We start from the raw sequence: 18149 nt of genomic DNA, 5'->3' as shown, positions 1-18149 counted from the left end.
ACAGGATCCGTTCTGAAAATCCGCCCAGCTTCTGTAACGTTTGGAACCCCAAGGGTGCGGCTTCCGATATCGGAAGCCCCGTCGGACGCTCGGGTTCTCAAAGAGCACGTGCAAAGCGGAAAAGTCCAGAGGAGGGCAACCAAAATGGTCAAAGGCCTGGAAACGATGCCTTATGAGGAACGGCTTAGGGAGCTGGGTATGTTTAGCCTGGAGAAGAGAAGGTTAAGGGGTGATATGATAGCCATGTTCAAATATATGAAAGGATGTCGTATAGAGGAGGGAGAAAGGTGGTTTTCTGCTGCTCCAGAGAAGCGGACACGGAGCAATGGATTCAAACTACAAGAAAGAAGATTCCACCTAAACATTAGGAAGAACTTCCTGACAGTACGAGCTGTTCGACAGTGGGATTTGCTGCCAAGGAGTGTGGTGGAGTCTCCTTCTTTGGAGGTCTTTAAGCAGAGGCTTGACAGGCATATGTCAAGAATGCTTTGGTGGCGTTTCCTGCTTGGCAGGGGGTTGGACTGGATGGCCCTTGTGGTCTCTTCCAACTCTATGATTCTATGAATTGTATTTTAAATCAATCGTTTGATTTTGTGTTTTTAACATATTATATACTTGCTGTTAGCCGCCCTGAGCCCGGTCTCGGCTGGGGAGGGCGGGGTATAAATGCTTAAAGACCTCCAAAGAAGGAGACTCCACCACACTTCTTGGCAGCAAATCCCACTGTCGAACAGCTCTTACTGTCAGGAAGTTCTTCCTAATGTTTAGGTGGAATCTTCTTTCTTGTAGCTTGAAAGTTCTTTTCTTTTAGGAACGTTGATTAATAAACTAATGACTCATAATTAATTCTTACTAAACGAAGGCTTTTCTCCCTTAGCCTGAAGAAGATCCGCGGCAAGGTATGGAAGCAGAGGATATCCAGCCCGCTCTTCAACACCAAGCAGTACACCCTAGAACTGGAGCGCCTCTACCTCCTGATGTGGGAGCACTTCTCCACCGGCCACAAACCAGACCACATCCTCAAGCCCGCCGAGACCGGGGAATCGGCCTAAAGAACCGGCGCCGCCAAATAGAAATCCTTCAGGATAGGGGTCCCTCCTTCCGGAGCAGAGGGAAGCGGCAGCCCAAGGATACAATTTGGGCGGCGACCGGAGACTCTAGCTCTTGCATGACCAGGAGGCCAGTGATTTCCGACCTGACCCCCCCAAAAATCCCTCTTTTTCCATATCTTCTCGCCGTGAGGAGGCGTGAACGAACGGACAGTCGATTCGGATTTCCCGTGAACAAGTCTCTCTCCCCCCCCCTCTTCCTATACGAATCTGGAGCTTTTAAAGAGAACGTTTTTAAGAATTCCTCTCGGTTCGTCAGTGGCTCTCTAAGTCCACCATCCTTCTTCCAAGGTTGGCGGGAGGGAAAACAGTGCCGCCGCCGCCGCTTTTACGGGTTTTATAAACCACTCAAACCGACGTCCGCTTTCTTAACGTTGGGACTTCTCGCTGGGGGCGCCGTCGGTTTTGGTTTCTTCGGCTTTAATTCATGTGCGGAAAAAGCAAATGCGATTTAAGACCTCAAGTTTTGGGTTTCTTCCCCCCCCCTCCAGCTTCAATCCACGCTGGTTCGATTCTGCCGAAAAAGCAAAGGCCATTTTAAGACGTAGAAGTTTGCGTTTTTTCCCCAGCTTCAACTCGCGCTGGCTTAACCGCACGGGAAAAAGCAAACGCAATTTAAGACGTAACGTTTTGGCTTGTTCAGCTTCGATTCATGTGCCGGGTTGAGTGCGCTGAAAAAAAAAGTAATTTAAGGCGTAAAGTGGGGGGACGTCAAATTATGTACAGAGGCACCAAGGCTGAAAACAGAATAAAAGAGCGTTGGTTTTTGCCCAGGTTGGCGCATTCGGACGTGCATTTCTCACTTGACGGAACAATTGCGCGCCGGGCCGCCGGCGCTTTGGCTTAGTCAAATGCAGCTCTTCCAGGTAAGTATGGGTTTCCACCTCCGCTTCAGTGAGCTTTTTGGGGAAGATTGCGGTTGATTCCCCCCCCCTCTTTTCACGTCCGAAGTGTTGCTCGACGGCTTTTAGCCCACAAAATGATCGCTTGGAGGGGAACGTGTGTATACTGTTTTATTTCCCAACGGGCTGTTTTCCAAATTGCTTCCCTGCCCGGCGCCGATAATTGATAACCTGTGGCCGGCCGGACGCGCCTTTCGTCATATTCCCAATTTGAACCTCAGGTGCGTCACCCTGAGCTGTGCTTAAACCTTTGTTTGGGCTTAACATAGGCTGGATGATATCGATTATCTGTATATAGGTAAGATCAGCAAGAAGCATCAGTCCCGAGCCCCGAGGTTAAATCTTCAATCTCTGCAGCGCCAGTTCTCTTCGTTTGGGCTTGTTATGGGCTGGATATAGATAATAATACTGGCGAGAAGCATTCAGTCGCCCCCCGAGCCCGGTGCTTTTTCTTTCCACGACGGAAAATTCTGAATTTTGCCGCCAGCGGGGAAAGCCTACACATCTACTTGGGAGTAAACAAGGGAGATTAGGCCCGGAGATGAGGGAATCGAGTTTTTGCTTTCCACCAGAAGATGTTCTGGAAAGGTTAACCACTGTGTAGTTTTTAAAAGGTGAGGGAAGAAGGGGTCTTCCCTCCTGTTGTGTTTCTTTCTGCTTGCTCACTGTAACGGCTTCTATTTCCAGATAAGTGTCGGACAAATAAAAATGAAAATCACTGACTCGGAGCGTTTCCTCTCTCTCTTTTTGGCAACATTTTTTTGTTGAGTTTGCTTCTTACTGCGGTTATTTGGATTAATTCTTCAAAACAAGAGGCAGCTTGGCAAAGGAACCCGCCCCAGGACCGGCCCATAATAATTCAGATAATTCAGATTAATCTGATCTCATTTTTTGACAGAATTGCAAGCCTGGTAGATGAAGGGAACGCTGTGGATGTAGCCTATCTTGATTTCAGCAAGGCCTTTGACAAGGTGCCCCATGATATTCTTGTAAAGAAGCTGGTAAAATACGGGCTAGACAATGCTACCATTCAGGGGATTTGTAACTGGCTGGCTGACCGAATCCAAAGGGTGCTCATCAATGGCTCCTCCTCATCCTGGAGAGAAGTGACTAGTGGGGTGCCACAGGGTTCTGTCTTGGGCCCATCTTTATAAACGACTTGGAAGATGGGCTTGAGGGCAGCATCCTGAGCAAGTTTGCAGACGACACCAAATTGGGAGGGGTGGCTAATACCCCAGAGGACAGGATCACACTTCAAAATGACCTTAACAGTTTAGACAACTGGGCCAAAGCAAATAAGATGAATTTTAATAGGGAGAAATGTAAAGTACTCCACTTGGGCAAAAAAAAAATGAAAGGCACGAATACAGGATGGGAGACACCTGGCTTGAGAGCAGTACATGTGAAAAGGATCTAGGAGTCTTGGTAGACCACAAACCTGGCATGAGTCAACAGTGTGATGCAGCAGCTAAAAAAGCCAATGCAATTCTGGGCTGCATCAAGAGGAGTATAGCATCTAGATCCAGGGAAGTAATAGGACCACTGTATTCTGCTCTGGTCAGACCTCACCTGGAGTACTGTGTCCAGTTCTAGACACCACAGTTCAAGAAGGATACTGACAAGCTGGAACGTGTCCAGAGGAGGGTAACCAAAATGGTCAAAGGCCTGGAAACGATGCCTTATGAGGAACGGCTTAGGGAGCTGGGTATGTTTAGCCTGGAGAAGAGAAGGTTAAGGGGTCATATGTCCAACCCCCTGCCAAGCAGGAAACACCATCATATCATGATTGATTGCTTGTTTATATGTATATTATTAATATGTTAGCCGCTGGTTGAAGTTGCAATAGACGACAGAGTCCTCCGGCAGCCCGTACTGGGAGCGGGTGGTGACGATGATGGTGCGCGGCACCTCCTCACCTGTCGCCGCCTTGTTGTTGATCTGAAGAAGAAGCCGGAGAGGGAAGGTTAAGGGGTGATATGATAGCCATGTTCAAATATATAAAAGAATGTCATATAGAGGAGGGTGAAAGGTTTTTTTCTGCTGCTCCAGAGAAGCGGACATGGAGCAATGTATTCAAACAACAAGAAAGAAGATTCCACCTAAACATTAGGAAGAACTTCCTGACAGTGGGAGCTGTTCGGCAGTGGAATTTGCTGCCAAGGAGTGTGGTGGATTCTCCTTCTTTGGAGGTCTTTAAGCAGAGGCTTGACAGGCATATGTCAAGAATGCTTTGATGGTGTTTCCTGCTTGGCAGGGGGTTGGACTGGATGGCCCTTGTGGTCCCTTCCAACTCTATGATTCTATGAAGAATGCTTTGATGGTGTTTCCTGCTTCGCAGGGGGTTGGACTGGATGGCCCTTGTGGTCTCTTCCAACTCTATGATTCTATAATTACCACAGACGTCCAGTGATCTACTGGTATATCACGATCTACCTGTTGGACACCGCTGCTATACAAGATCTCAAAGTATCTGTCATATTACGGAAGAATTTCAGAAAGAGACTGGAAAGAGAAGTTGCCGAATTGCAACTTATTCCCAAACTTAAAACCATGGAGAGACCTGGTCTGAATAGAGACAGGGGATTCTTATTTCATTAAACAGTGAGGGGGGGGGAGTATTTGATTCCCTGCTAAATTTGCCCAAAGAAATGTCCAGTCCATAATTTTAATGGTAGGTTTATTGGTTCAGCCCTTCACAACATTAGCTGCTGCCTAAGTGAAGCGCGTGTCCAGAGCATGTTTTGTTTACTGCAACTGAGTGTTCTAGCGCACATGAGCAACTTCAATAGAGGAGGGGTACATTTATTTCGAGACATTATCATACAGGTCATAACACTTCTTTTCATATTAATAAAGCTATTTTATATATAAAATTTATATACATATAAGTGTGTGTTTGTTTATATACACACACACACATATATTTTATATATAAAATTTATATACAGTGGAACCTCGGTTTATGAATTTCCGGTTTATGAACGCCGTGGACCCATCTGGAACGGATTAATTCACTTTCCATTACTTTCAATGGGAAAGTTTGCTTCAGTTGATGAACGCTTCAGTTTATGAACAGACTCCCAGAACCAATTGTGTTCATAAACCGAGGTACCACTGTACATATAAGTGTTTTATATAGACACACGTATATATTTATATATTTTATATATAAAATTTATATACATATAAGTGTTTTTATATAGACACACATACATTTATATATTTTATATATAAAATTTATATACATATAAGTGTGTTTGTTTATATATATATACACACATATATATTTTATATATAAAATTTATATACATATAAGTATTTGTTTTTATATATATATATACACACATATATATTTATATATTTTATATATAAAAGTTATATACATATAAGTGTGTTTGCTTATATATATATATATATACACACATATATTTTATATATAAAATTTATATGTGTGTTTTTATATACACACACACATTTATATATTTTATATATAAAAGTTATATACATATAAGTGTGTTTGTTTATACACACACACACACACACACACACACATTTATATATTTTATATATAAAAGTTATATACATATAAGTGTGTGTTTGCTTATATATGTATACACAAACAAACATATATTTTATATATAAAATTTATATACGTGTGTGTGTGTGTGTGTGTGTTTATATACACACACACACACACATATTTATATATTTTATATATAAAGTTTATATACATATAAATTTTCTGGGGGCCCCACCGCTGCCGAAACCGCCTGGCTTCCCCCGACGAATCCTGGCAACTGGGAACCGCAGCGCCCCAAGGAGGAAACTCCAGTTCCCCAGAGGGGAAGCGAGCGACGGGCTTTGCACGTCAGGATGATGCGGCACGTGTACACTCACGAGTCCTCCTCCTCCTCCTCCAGGGGGGCCAAGAAGCAACGCCCGACTCCGCCTAGTAACGGGACGCGGCCTTTCAATTTCCCTGGTCTGAGGTAAATTTTGGCGGGCAAAGGGGAGATTTGAACCCGCCGCTCCAGAGAGGGGCGGGGCGGGAGAGATAGGGGGCGGAGTCACGCACGCCACCACCACCCTAAACCCACGGTCGGGCGCGAGGCCTGACTGCGCGTGCGCCTCCCGTCAGTCCGCCAAAGTCGGGTGAATTTTTGGTGGGAAAGGTTGCCAAGGGCGGGGCTCGAGCAGTCGCCGCTCCCTTTCTCTGACGTAGAGCCGCCAGACGCACGCACGGAGCGGCGCTGAAGGGCGCATGCGCAACGCCGCCGCCCCTCAAAGTCGGTGGCCTCAGGGGTCCGAAGATGGCGGAGGTCAACGGCGTCGCCGCGGGCCCCAAGAGCCTCGCCTCCGCCCCTGCCGCCCCTGAGGGGGCTCCGAGAGAAGATGGGTGAGGGGAAGGGAGGGCCAGGGGCGGGGCAGCTTCCTCCTCTTCTCGCCCCACTCGCATAGGCACACCTGCGACACCACCCCCCCCCCTGACGGGATACGCATGAAATTTGAAATATAGCTTTATAATCCCTAGTGTAGTAAAAAAAAAGTTTTTTTACAAGAAAGAAGATTCCACCTCAACATGAGGAAGAACTTCCTGACAGTAAGAGCTGTTCGACAGTGGGATTTTCTGCCAAGGAGTGTGGTGGAGTGAGTCTCCTTCTTTGGAGGTCTTGAAGCAGAGGCTTGACAGACATCTGTCAAGAGTGCTTTGATGGTGTTTCCTGCTTGGCAGGGGGTTGGACTGGATGGCCCTTGTGGTCTCTTCCAACTCTAGGATTCTATGATTCTATGAACCGCCCTCCTGCCCTTTACATCATCATCACTTTTAATTGGTATTGGTATTGGTATTGTTGTTGTTGAGTCGTTGAGTCGTGTCTGACTCTCGCCCCACTCACATAGGCACCCTGCGACACCCCCCCCCCCCCAAGACGGGATATGCATAAAATTTCAAATATAGCTATATAATCCCTAAACCTAGACATTTGGAGCACAGCAGGCATTTGTTTACATGTTTGATGACAAACAGCCTTATGTTTATAAGTGACAGTTTTCCTGCTAAGTCATAAGCATTTGAATTAATGATGGTGTCTCCTTCTTTGGAGGTCTTTAAGCAGAGGCTTGACAGGCATCTGTCAGGAGTGCTTTCATGATGTTTCCTGCTTGGCAGGGGGTTGGACTGGATGGCCCTTGGGGTCTCTTCCAACTCTCGGATTCTAGGATTCTATGAACCGCCCTCCAGCCTCTTACATCATCATCACTTTTAATTGGTATTGTTGTTGTTGAGTCGTTGAGTTGTGTCCGACTCTCGCCCCACTCACATAGGCACCCTGCGACACCCTCCCCCCCTCCGACGGGATATGCATGAAATTTCAAATATAGCTATATAATCCCTAGCGTAGTAAGATAAAGACCTTTGAAGCACAGCAGGCATTTTCCAAAAAAAAAGTTTTTTACAAGAAAGAAGATTCCACCTCAACATGAGGAAGAACTTCCTGACAGTAAGAGCTGTTCGACAGTGCGATTTGCTGCCAAGGAGTGGGGTGGAGTGAGTCTCCTTCTTTGGAGGTCTTGAAGCAGAGGCTTGACAGGCATATGTCAATAATGATTTGATGGTGTTTCCTGCTTGGCAGGGGGTTGGACTGGATGGCCCTTGTGGTCTCTTCCAACTCTAGGATTCTATGTTTACATGTTTCATGACAAACAGCCTTATGTTTATAAGTGACAGTTTTCCTGCTAAGTACCTGCAAGTCATTAGCATCTAATTAAAATTAGGGAACTGGGTATGTTTAGCCTGGAGAAGAGAAGGTTAAGGAGTGATATGATAGCCATGTTCAAATATATAAAAGGATGTCATACAGTGGAGGGAGAAAGGTTGTTTTCTGCTGCTCCAGAGAAGCGGACACGGAGCAATGGATTCAAACTACAAGAAAGAAGATTCAAGGAGTGTGGTGGAGTGAATCTCCTTCTTTAGAGGTCTTTAAGCAGAGGTTTGACAGGCATCTGTCAAGAGTGCTTTGATGCTGTTTCCTGCTTGGCAGGGGGTTGGACTGGATGGCCTTTGGGGTCTCTTCCAAGTCTAGGATTCTAGGATTCTGTGCAGGGGGTTGGACTAGATGACCCTTGGGGTCTCTTCCAACTCTGTGATTGTATGATTCTATGAACCTCTTGCCCCTTACATCATCATCACTTTTAATTGGTATTGTTGTTGTTGAGTCGTTGAGTCGTGTCCGACTCTTCGTGACCCCGTGGACCAGAGCACTCCTGTCTTCCACTGCCTCCCGCAGTTTGGTCAAACTCATGTTGGTAGCTTCGAGAACACTGTCCAACCATCTCGTCCTCTGTCGTCCCCTTCTCCTAGTGCCCTCCATCTTTCCCAACATCAGGGTCTTTTCCAGGGAGTCTTCTCTTCTCATGAGGTGCCCAAATTACTGGAGCCTCAGCTTCAGGATCTGGCCTTCCAGTGAGCACTCAGGGCTGATTTCCTTCAGAATGGATAGGTTTGATCTTCTTGCAGTCCATGGGACTCTCAAGAGTCTCCTCCAGCACCATAATTCAAAAGCATCAATTCTTCGGCGATCAGCCTTCTTTATGGTCCAGCTCTCTCTTCCATACATCACTACTGGGAAAACCATAGCTTTAACTATACGGACCTTTGTCGGCAAGGTGATGTCTCTGCTTTTTAAGATGCTGTCTAGGTTTGTCATTGCTTTTCTCCCAAGAAGCAGGTGTCTTTTAATTTCCTGACTGCTGTCACCATCTGCAGTGATCAAGGAGCCCAAGAAAATAAAATCTCTCACTGCCTCCATTTCTTCCCCTTCTATTTGCCAGGAGGTGATGGGACCAGTGGCCATGATCTTGGTTTTTTTGATGTTGAGCTTCAGACCATATTTTGCGCTCTCCTCTTTCACCCTCATTACAAGGTTCTTTAATTCCTCCTCTCTTTCTGCCATCAAGGTTGTGTCATCTGCATATCTGAGGTTGTGGATATTTCTTCCGGCAATCTTAATTCCGGCTTGGGATTCATCTAGTCCAGCCTAGCGCCTTGGAATATTCTCTGGTGTCTGGTGTAATATAGCCTAGCTCCTTACCCGTTCACCCACCCAGTCTGCTACTCTGCTATTTTTACGAACTGTTTCTGAGACCCCAGAGTTGCATGTCCCAGGCGACATCCTTTTAGAAGTCATCCCCTGTGTCTTAAAGAGTTGGAATGAATGAATGAATCAACCTTTATTTGCGTCCGCCACAAGCCGTAGCAAGAAAACCATGAAGAGGTAAACCACCGTGAAGGGCAGATATTTAAATGTATATGCACCAACAACCTTCACATATACAAGGAGATTCAAACGTGTGTACAAAATCTCATGCTCGAAGTCGGAAAAGTCCAGTATAAAGTGCAAAAATCAAGTGCAATGATGTATCCTGTGTTCTTATCTCTTCCCATGCGTTCTTATCTCATCTGACGGGCTGGCCAGCTTCTTCCCCGTTTCACAGAATCATAGAATCATAGAGTTGGAAGAGACCACAAGGGCCATCCAGTCCAACCCCCCGCCGAGCAGGAAACACCATCAAAGCATTGTTGACATATGGCTGTCAAGCCTCTGCTTAAAGACCTCCAAAGAAAGAGACTCACTCCACCACACTCCTTGGCAGCAAATTCCACTGTCGAACAGCTCTTACTGTCAGGAAGTTCTTCCTAATGTTTAGGTGGAATCTTCTTTCTTGTAGCTTGAATCCATTGCTCCGTGTCCGCTTCTCTGGAGCAGCAGAAAACAACCTTTCACCCTCCTCTATATGACGTCCTTTTACTGTATATATTTGAACATGGCTATCATATCACCCCTTAACCTTCTCTTCTCCAGGCTAAACATACCCAGCTCCCTAAGCCGTTCCTCATAAGGCATCGTTTCCAGGCCTTTGACCATTTTGGTTGCCCTCCTCTGGACACGTTCCAGCTTGTCAGTATCCTTCTTGAACTGTGGTGCCCAGAACTGGACACAGTACTCCAGGGGAGGCCTGACCAGAGCAGAATACAGTGGTACTATGACTTCCCTTGACCTAGATGCTATACTCCTCTTGATGCAGCCCAGAATTGCATTGACTTTTTGAGCTGCTGCATCACACTGTTGACTCATGTCAAGTTTGTGGTCTACCAAGACTCCTAGATCCTTTTCACATGTACTGCTCTCAAGCCAGGTGTCTCCCATCCTGTATTTGTGCCTTTCATTTTTTTTGCCTAAGTGTAGTACAGTGGTTGGGTGAGCCAGAATGGACAATAAAATGACTAATAATAATGACTAATACAGCGCTCTCTTCTTCTTAAACCATTTCTTCATCTAAAATACTTATTATAGAACATTATTTGATCCATTTTACACACTCATTCCCAATATTTCAAAATCTCATTCGGATCTGGAAATTTTAATAATTCTGGTTCACTTAAACACAGTCCCTTCTTACTGTATCTAATTGCTTCTACGGCCTCTTTGTACTTCCACTTCCCTCATTGTCCATTTTTAATCTTATATTTCTTCTCCAGATAGATCTTAAATTTCTTCCCATCTTCTTCCACCGTCTCCTCTTCCCGATCTCGGATTCTCCCAGTCAGTTCAGACAATTCCATGAATTCTATCAGCTTCATCTGCCAGGCGTCCACCGTAGGAATATCTTCGGATTTCTAATTCCTTGCTAATACAATTCTAGCTGCTTCTGTGGCATACAGAAAAAACGTAATGTCGAGACTTCCGGGTTGAACGCGAGCGCCGGTGGCAGCGGGAGAGACTTCTCCCGATCCTTTGAAGGCTTCTGGGGGGGTCTGCAGAGCGCGCAGCCCCCCGAAACTTCAGGTAGAGCGACCTGAAAACTTGGTGACCTGGCAGATATCCATTTTGGACCTCCCTTCCCTCCCGAAGAGCCCAAAAAGGGCGCGAGAGCGGGGAAGGTGGTAGGCAACGATACGGCAGGCACAACGCTTTCCTTCAGAGGAGCAGCTCCGATGTCCGTCGGTGGAACAGCGTTCAACTTCCTTCCAAATAAAGACCAAAACAACTGGATTCGGCCACAGTGAGTAAAATCTGAAACTTAGCAAGATTTTTAACCGATTTGGCCAACGGGAGAGCCTTTAAAACGGAGGTCGGGCTTATTCCCCCCCTGTGGTAGCGCTGAGAGCAAAGACAAGCCTCCGCAGTGAACTGTTTAAAGAAAGACTTTGTAACTTACATTTCTTGGACTTTTTGATACTAAAAGAGAGCAGGGTCTCCAAAATAACCCTGCAATATCAAGTTAAAACTATTGAAGGATAGCTTCAAAACCCTAGGAACAGGACTCCGTGCACTCTAGCCAGAAATTCTATTGTGACGTCAGAGAACAATCAACACTTGAACTTCTGTTCACCCTTTGACAGGCTTTGATCTGACTGCAGCCTTCCTGTCAAAGGAATAAAGGACTGTTTAAGGCAAAACCTGCAACTTTCTAACCCAAAAAAAAGCCAGGAACTTTATGCTACATAATTGCCCTTGTAAGAACTGTCTCAATTGCTAAAATCAGACTGCCTATTTGTGACTGTGTTTCATAGCTGACTGAAGCTGGGAACATTTCGATAACGATGACCTTGAGAGCCTGGCTCAGCAACTGAAAGGCTGAATGTTTTGAATTTCCCTTTTTAAGTGAGGCAATTGAGAGAAGAATTAGGAGCTATCTCCAAAGACATATCACAAGTTAAATCACAAGTTGTGGCAGTTGACCAAAGAGTGGTAGAGCTGGAAGAGAGAAGGGTCCCTGACTTGGAGAAGCAAGCCTACCAGGCGCAGGTGGCGCTTGCCTTCCTACAGATGAAGCAGAGAGAGACGAATCTCAGGATCAGAGGATTCCCCCTTATAGAAGAAGGTGATCTGAAGGCGAAGTTAATTGAAGAATTTGCAAAAACGTGGAATCTCACAAAGGAAGAATTGGAACAACAAATCATTAAAGCATTCAGATTTGGCGCAAGATCAAAGAAAGATAAAAATTTTGTTAGTGACTGCACGATAACATTCCAAACCAAAGAACAAAGAGATAGAATATTAAATTTGCATTACGAGAAAACTTTGAAAGTGCAAGAAATACAGATTATTCTCTTTAAGGATCTGCCGAAATTTTTTCTGGACCTGAGATCCCAGTATTCGGACTTGGCAAGCATCCTGAAAAGAAAAGGGATCAATTTTAAGTGGGAATTTCCGGAAGGTCTGAATTTTCAACTTCGACAGAAGAAATATAAAATCAAATCAGTGGACCAGAAGAAAGAATTTCTACAGAAGCACGAGAGAGAACTCCTAAGACTGGGACTTCCTTTCTCGACTCCAGGAATAGATGATCCGATTGAGTTAGACTCTGATTCATACGTAGAGGGCGCTGCAGCACCACTTTAAGATGTCGTTGAGGATTCTTTCGTGGAATTCAAATGGATTGAACTCAAAACAGAAAAGGAACCAGGTGTACCATGTCTTGGCAAAACAAAGACTAGATATGATATGTTTACAGGAGACACATGTCACAAAGGCGCATCGAAGAATTTTACAAAATAAAAAATTGGGACTGGAATTTATCTCATCGGATGAAGTTAAGAAACGAGGAGTAGTGATATATGCAAAAGAGAAGTTAATTCCTAAATTAATATTCAAGGATGAGAAGGGAAGATATGTTGCAGTCGAAGTTACATCGCAAGGCGAAAAATTTTTGATTCTGGGAATTTATGCACCAAATGAAGGAAAATCAGATTTTTTCAAAAGATTACATGAGAAACTTTTGGAGTATTTGGATTACAAATTATGCTTATTGGGAGATTTGAATGGAGTGGTGTCAACATTAATGGATAGATCTCAAAGACAAAAGGAATCCAAAGATGGAAGACTCCCAAAGTCATTTTTTGAATTGATAGAGAATTTTGACTTGATTGACACATGGAGATTGAAAAATCCATTGGAAAAAGACCAAACTTTTTTCTCACATGCTAAATTATCGTGGAGTCGTCTCGATTACATCTGGATTTCAAGAGAATTGGGACCGAGGATAAATAATGCGGAAATTTGCCCAAGAACATGCTCCGATCACAATGCAGTACTTTTGGACTTAAAAACATCTCTTCAGGGTACTTTCAGATGGAGAATGAATGATGCCTTATTGAGGAATGAAAAAATCTTGAAGAAAACACAAAAAACAATAAAGGATTACTTCGAGATCAATTTAAGGACAACGGTCAGTAAGAAAGTTATTTGGGATGCCAGTAAAGCTGTAATGAGAGGATTCCTGATTCAACAAAATGTAATTAAGAAAAAAGAATACAATGCAAGGAAAGAAAAGATTTGGAACCAAATGAAAGAAAAGGAAAAGAAATTAAGATCCAATCCCAAGAATATACAGATACAGAAAGAGATCAAGGCATTGCGAGGACAATTTTCCCAGTTAATGAATCAAGAAATAGAATCTAAAATTAAATGGATGAAACAGAGATCTTTCGAATCAGCGAATAAATGTGGAAAACTACTGGCATGGCAATTGAAAAAAAGGCAGAAGCAAAATACCATCACATATCTCGTGCAAGACGGAAAACATCTGGAGCACCCGACGGAGATCAGAAAATGCTTTCAAAAATATTTCAAACAATTGTACAAACAAGAAAAACAAGATAAAGATGAATTGGAGCAATTCTTGGACAAACATGGGCTGCATAAAATCCCAGAAGATAAGAAAACCCTACTTTCACAACAGATAACGACACAGGAAGTGGAACAAGCTATACAACAAATGCAATTGGGTAAGACTCCAGGACCGGATGGTCTTACAGCTACATACTACAAAACAATGAAGGACTGGATAGTTCAACCTTTGAAAGACTTATGTAATGAAATCATGAATGGAGGAGAGGCCCCCGAGTCTTGGAAAGAGGCCTATATCACACTGATTCCTAAATCGGACATGGATAGAACGCAAGTGAAGAATTATCGCCCAATCTCCTTGTTGAATGTGGATTACAAAATATTTGCCAGTATTCTGGCCTCTAGATTGAAAAAGGCCTTGCGAGACTTTATACATAAAGACCAAGCCGGCTTCTTGCCAGGAAGGCATATGAAGGATAATATTAGGAATGTGGTGGACATTTTGGAGATGCTGGAACAGAAAATAAATAAAAAAGCCGTGCTAATGTTTATCGATGCAGAGAAGGCGTTTGACAATATTTCTTGGACATTCTTAAAAAAGAATTTAGAAAAAATGGAGGTGGGCCAAAACTTTTTGAGAGGAGTAAATGCGATCTATTCAGAGCAAAGAGCAAAGATAATTGTTAACAATATGGTCTCAGAGGACATTAAAATTGAAAAGGGTACAAGACAAGGGTGTCCCCTCTCCCCCTTGCTTTTTATAGCGGTTCTGGAGGTCTTGCTCGACAGGATTAGAAAGGATGAGGAAATAAAAGGAGTGACTGTAGGGAAGAAACAATACAAACTTAAAGCCTTCGCAGATGATCTTGTCCTGACATTAGAGGATCCAGAGCCCAGTGTGCAAAGGGCTCTGGAAGTAATTCAAGAATTTGGAAAGGTAGCAGGTTTTAAATTGAATAAATCAAAAACCAAAGTTTTAGATAAGAATTTAGATAGTAAGGAAAGAGAAAAGTTACAGGAAGCGACTGGTTTATCTTTTGTTAAGAAAGTAAAATACCTTGGTGTTAATATGACTGCAAAAAATTTGAATCTATTTAAGGACAATTATGTGAAAATGTGGAATGATGTTAAAAAGGATTTAGAAACCTGGACTAATTTGAAACTTCCTCTGTTGGGCCGCATAGCTACTGTTAAAATGAATGTATTGCCAAAGATGTTGTTTTTATTTCAATCGCTGCCAATAGTTGAGAAGTTGGATTGTTTTAAAGAATGGCAAAAGGTTTTGTCGAAATTTATATGGCAGGGGAAAAAGCCAAGAATTAAATATACTGATGATAAACAAAGAGGAGGCTTCTCCCTGCCAGACCTAAAGATTTATTATGAAGCAGCTACCTTTTGCTGGTTGAAGGATTGGTTTTTGCTGGAAAATTCAGATATCTTAGATTTAGAAGGATACGACAATGTTTATGGTTGGCATGCATATGTCTGGTATGATAAAGTAAAGGCCCACAGAGGCCTTAAAACACATATAATAAGAAAATCGTTGTACAGTGTTTGGTCCAGGTATAAAGATTTGCTAGAAAGAAAAACACCTAAATGGATATCACCGTTAGAGGCCAAGGTTTGTAAAAGAGTAAACATGGAACCCAGTTGGCCGAAATATAGAGATTTGTTGATTCAAGAAGGAGACCAATTTAAGTTAAAAACTTATGAGGAATTGAAATGTAATTTAAATGATTGGCTCCAATACCATCAGATAAACGAAGTGTTTAAAATTGATAAATTAGTTGGTTTCTGTCACGGTGGCCGGAATAGGCTACTTCAGAGTAACGACTCTACACAGCTCTGCATTTTATCTTTTATTGGTGCTGAGTATTTACAGTGCTGATGGCAGTGCTATTTACAAAGACACATCTGTTCAGCTTGAATCAGAACCTCCAAGTGGCTTTTGGCGCGTCTTGCGCCAGCATAACAACTTGGGGAGACCCATCCTCTTCCCCCGACGCTTTCTGCGAAGTTCCGGAGTTGGGGGGACTGGTCTGCCCCCCTTCCTTCCCCCTTCCTGTCCCACCTGGGACGATGGCTCTTCTACCCTGCCAGAGCCTTGGACACTACTTCCTGTTTCCCCACTTGAGCTGGAGCTTTCTCTCTTTTCAGCCTCGCTCGGGGCTGGGCTGGAACTCAGGAGGGGAGGGGCTTCGCGATATCCCTTGCCCCTCACATCCACCCCCCTCCCAGGCCCCCCTTCTCCCCTCCCGAGAGGCTGCACGGGTGTCGGTGGTGACTGAAAGCCTAAAAACTCCGTGCTGTCCGAGCCGGTTGGTGTAAACACCTCCCCCCAGTCCCGTTGGCCCCCTCCTTCCTCCTGGGAAGAGGGAAAGCCCAAAAAGTCCGTGGCCTCAGAGCTGGTGGGGGTGAAAATCTGCTGCCAGTCCACTTCTTCTCCTGACTGAATGGACCTCGGAGATGCCCATATCTCCTCCTCCGTGTCCTCAAACTCTGCTTCCCATCTCCATGGTGAACTGCTTTCCCCCTCCTGTGCTTCCTCCTCCTCCCACTCCCGTTCCATGTGCCAGGGCTTGGGCCTGTGTGGGAAGAGGGCGTGGAATTCTTCCACTAAGAATTCCTCCTGTATCTGGGTGGCTGGGACCCATTCATTTTGGGATGGCGGGGCGTCCTCCCATGCCATGAGGTACTCCAGGCCCCCCACCCCCCTTCGTGAATCAAGGATGGCCGTTGCTTCATTGAGTGGCTCCCTGCCTCCACTCTCCCCCCCTCCCTCGGGGGGCTGTGCGCTGCCTCGGAACCTGCTACTTTCCCTGTACGGAGACAGCAGCGATCTATGAAACACTGGATGCACCCTCATGTCCTCTGGCAGTGCCAGCCTGAATGCCACCGGGTTTACCTGCTGCGTGACCGTGAAGGGGCCCAACCTTCTGGGTGCCAGCTTCTTGCACCTCCCTCTGGTGGGAAGGCCCTCCGAGGACAACCAAACCTTGTCCCCCACACTGATGACCTCCCCCGGTCGCCTGTGGCGATCTGCCCCCTTCTTGTACGCTTCCTTGGCCCTCTCCAAGTGTTCTCTGAGCTGCTGGTGCACCGTCTCCAGTTCCTCTGCCCAATCCTCTGCCTGTGGGCCCTCCTCCTCCTCCTCCCCCTCCCTCTCCGGGAAGGATCTGAGGTCGCGCCCGTAGTTGGCCTTAAAGGGCGACACCCCTGTGGAGACGTGCACCGCATTGTTGTAGGCAAATTCTGCCAGTGGCAGGCGATCCACCCAGTCCGTCTGTCTCCGGCTGACGTAGCATCTCAGGTACTGCTGCAGAATGGCGTTGACCCTCTCCGCCTGTCCATTGGTCTGCGGGTGCCGAGCCGTCGACAAGCTGACCTCCACCTGCAGGAGGTTCATGAGCCGCCTCCAGAACCTGGAAACAAATTGGCGGCCTCGATCCGAAATAACCCTTAAAGGTAGGCCATGCAGTCTGAAGACGTGGTCAACAAACAGTTTGGCTGTCTCTTCTGCAGAGACCGCCCTGGCACACGGTATAAAGTGGCACATTTTGGACATGAGGTCCACCACCACCAACACTGCGGTCTTGCCCCTGGACGACGGCAGGTCTGTGATGAAGTCCATGGACACTACTTCCCACGGCCTGTGCGGTGTGGCTAATGGCTCCAGCAACCCTGCTGGTGGTGCCCTGACCACCTTTGCTCGCTGGCAGGTGTCACAGCCCCTAACATAGTCCCAAACATCCTCCCGCACCCCTGGCCACCAGAAGTGTCTCATGACTAAGTGAGTGGTTTTGTCCCTTCCAAAATGACCCGCCGTTGGGTTGTCGTGCATCTGCTTAAGGACCTTACCCCTGAGCTGGTTGGTGGGCAGGTACAGGGCTCCCCTGTAAAAAAGCAACCCCCTCCTTTCCTCAAAGTCTTTTGCGTGCTCCCTCCCCCCTCGCAGCTCTCTGAAGATGCGGGTGGCAAACTCATCTGCTGCCGTCAGTGCTGTGAGTTCTGCCTCGCTCACCACTGCTGCTCCGCAAGACCATGCTGATGGGGGGGAAATGTGCCGGGGCGCTGGTGGCAACTCCTCCTCCATGTACTCTGGCTTGCGGGAGAGGGCATCCGCCCTGACATTCTGCTCCCCCGGTATGTAGTGGATGGAGAAGTTGAAGTGCGAGAAGAACTCTGCCCACCGTATCTGCCGCTGGTTGAGCACCCTGGCTGTTCTCCAGAACTCCAGGTTCTTGTGGTCCGTGCACACCTGAATGGGGTGCTTGGCGCCCACCAGGAAATGTCTCCAGTGTTTAAACGCCGCATGGATCGCGAGAAGTTCTTTATCAAACACCGTGTAGTTGCGTTCTGGCTGTGTCAGCTTTCTGGAGAAAAAGGCACAGGGTCTCCACTCTCTGTTGGCATCCAGTTGCAGCAAAATGGCGCCCACAGCTTTGTCTGAAGCATCTGTCTCCACGCGTAGGGGCGCATCCTGCACCACGTGGAACAGGCTGAAGCGA

The 18149-nt window shown here is 45.7% G+C and overlaps 1 protein-coding gene across 2 annotated transcripts in view; it reads left to right on the top strand.

Annotated features, from left to right (window-relative positions):
• Positions 1 to 2734, top strand: part of LOC118079033 (UDP-N-acetylglucosamine--peptide N-acetylglucosaminyltransferase 110 kDa subunit-like) — a 72974-nt gene extending 70240 nt beyond the window's left edge. For both annotated transcript variants that reach the window (XM_060270051.1, XM_060270050.1), the window contains exon 22: positions 878 to 2734. In XM_060270051.1, the coding sequence (XP_060126034.1) occupies positions 878 to 1052 (175 nt within the window). In that variant the 3' untranslated portion in view covers positions 1053 to 2734. The remainder of the gene's footprint in view (positions 1 to 877) is intronic.
• The last annotated feature ends 15415 nt before the right edge of the window (positions 2735 to 18149 follow it).

Source organism: Zootoca vivipara, chromosome W (genome assembly GCF_963506605.1).
Source record: "Zootoca vivipara chromosome W, rZooViv1.1, whole genome shotgun sequence".
Classification (NCBI taxonomy): Eukaryota; Metazoa; Chordata; class Lepidosauria; order Squamata; family Lacertidae; genus Zootoca; species Zootoca vivipara.
Note: the sequence above shows the minus strand (reverse complement) of the source record. Positions and strands in the feature narration are given on the sequence as shown.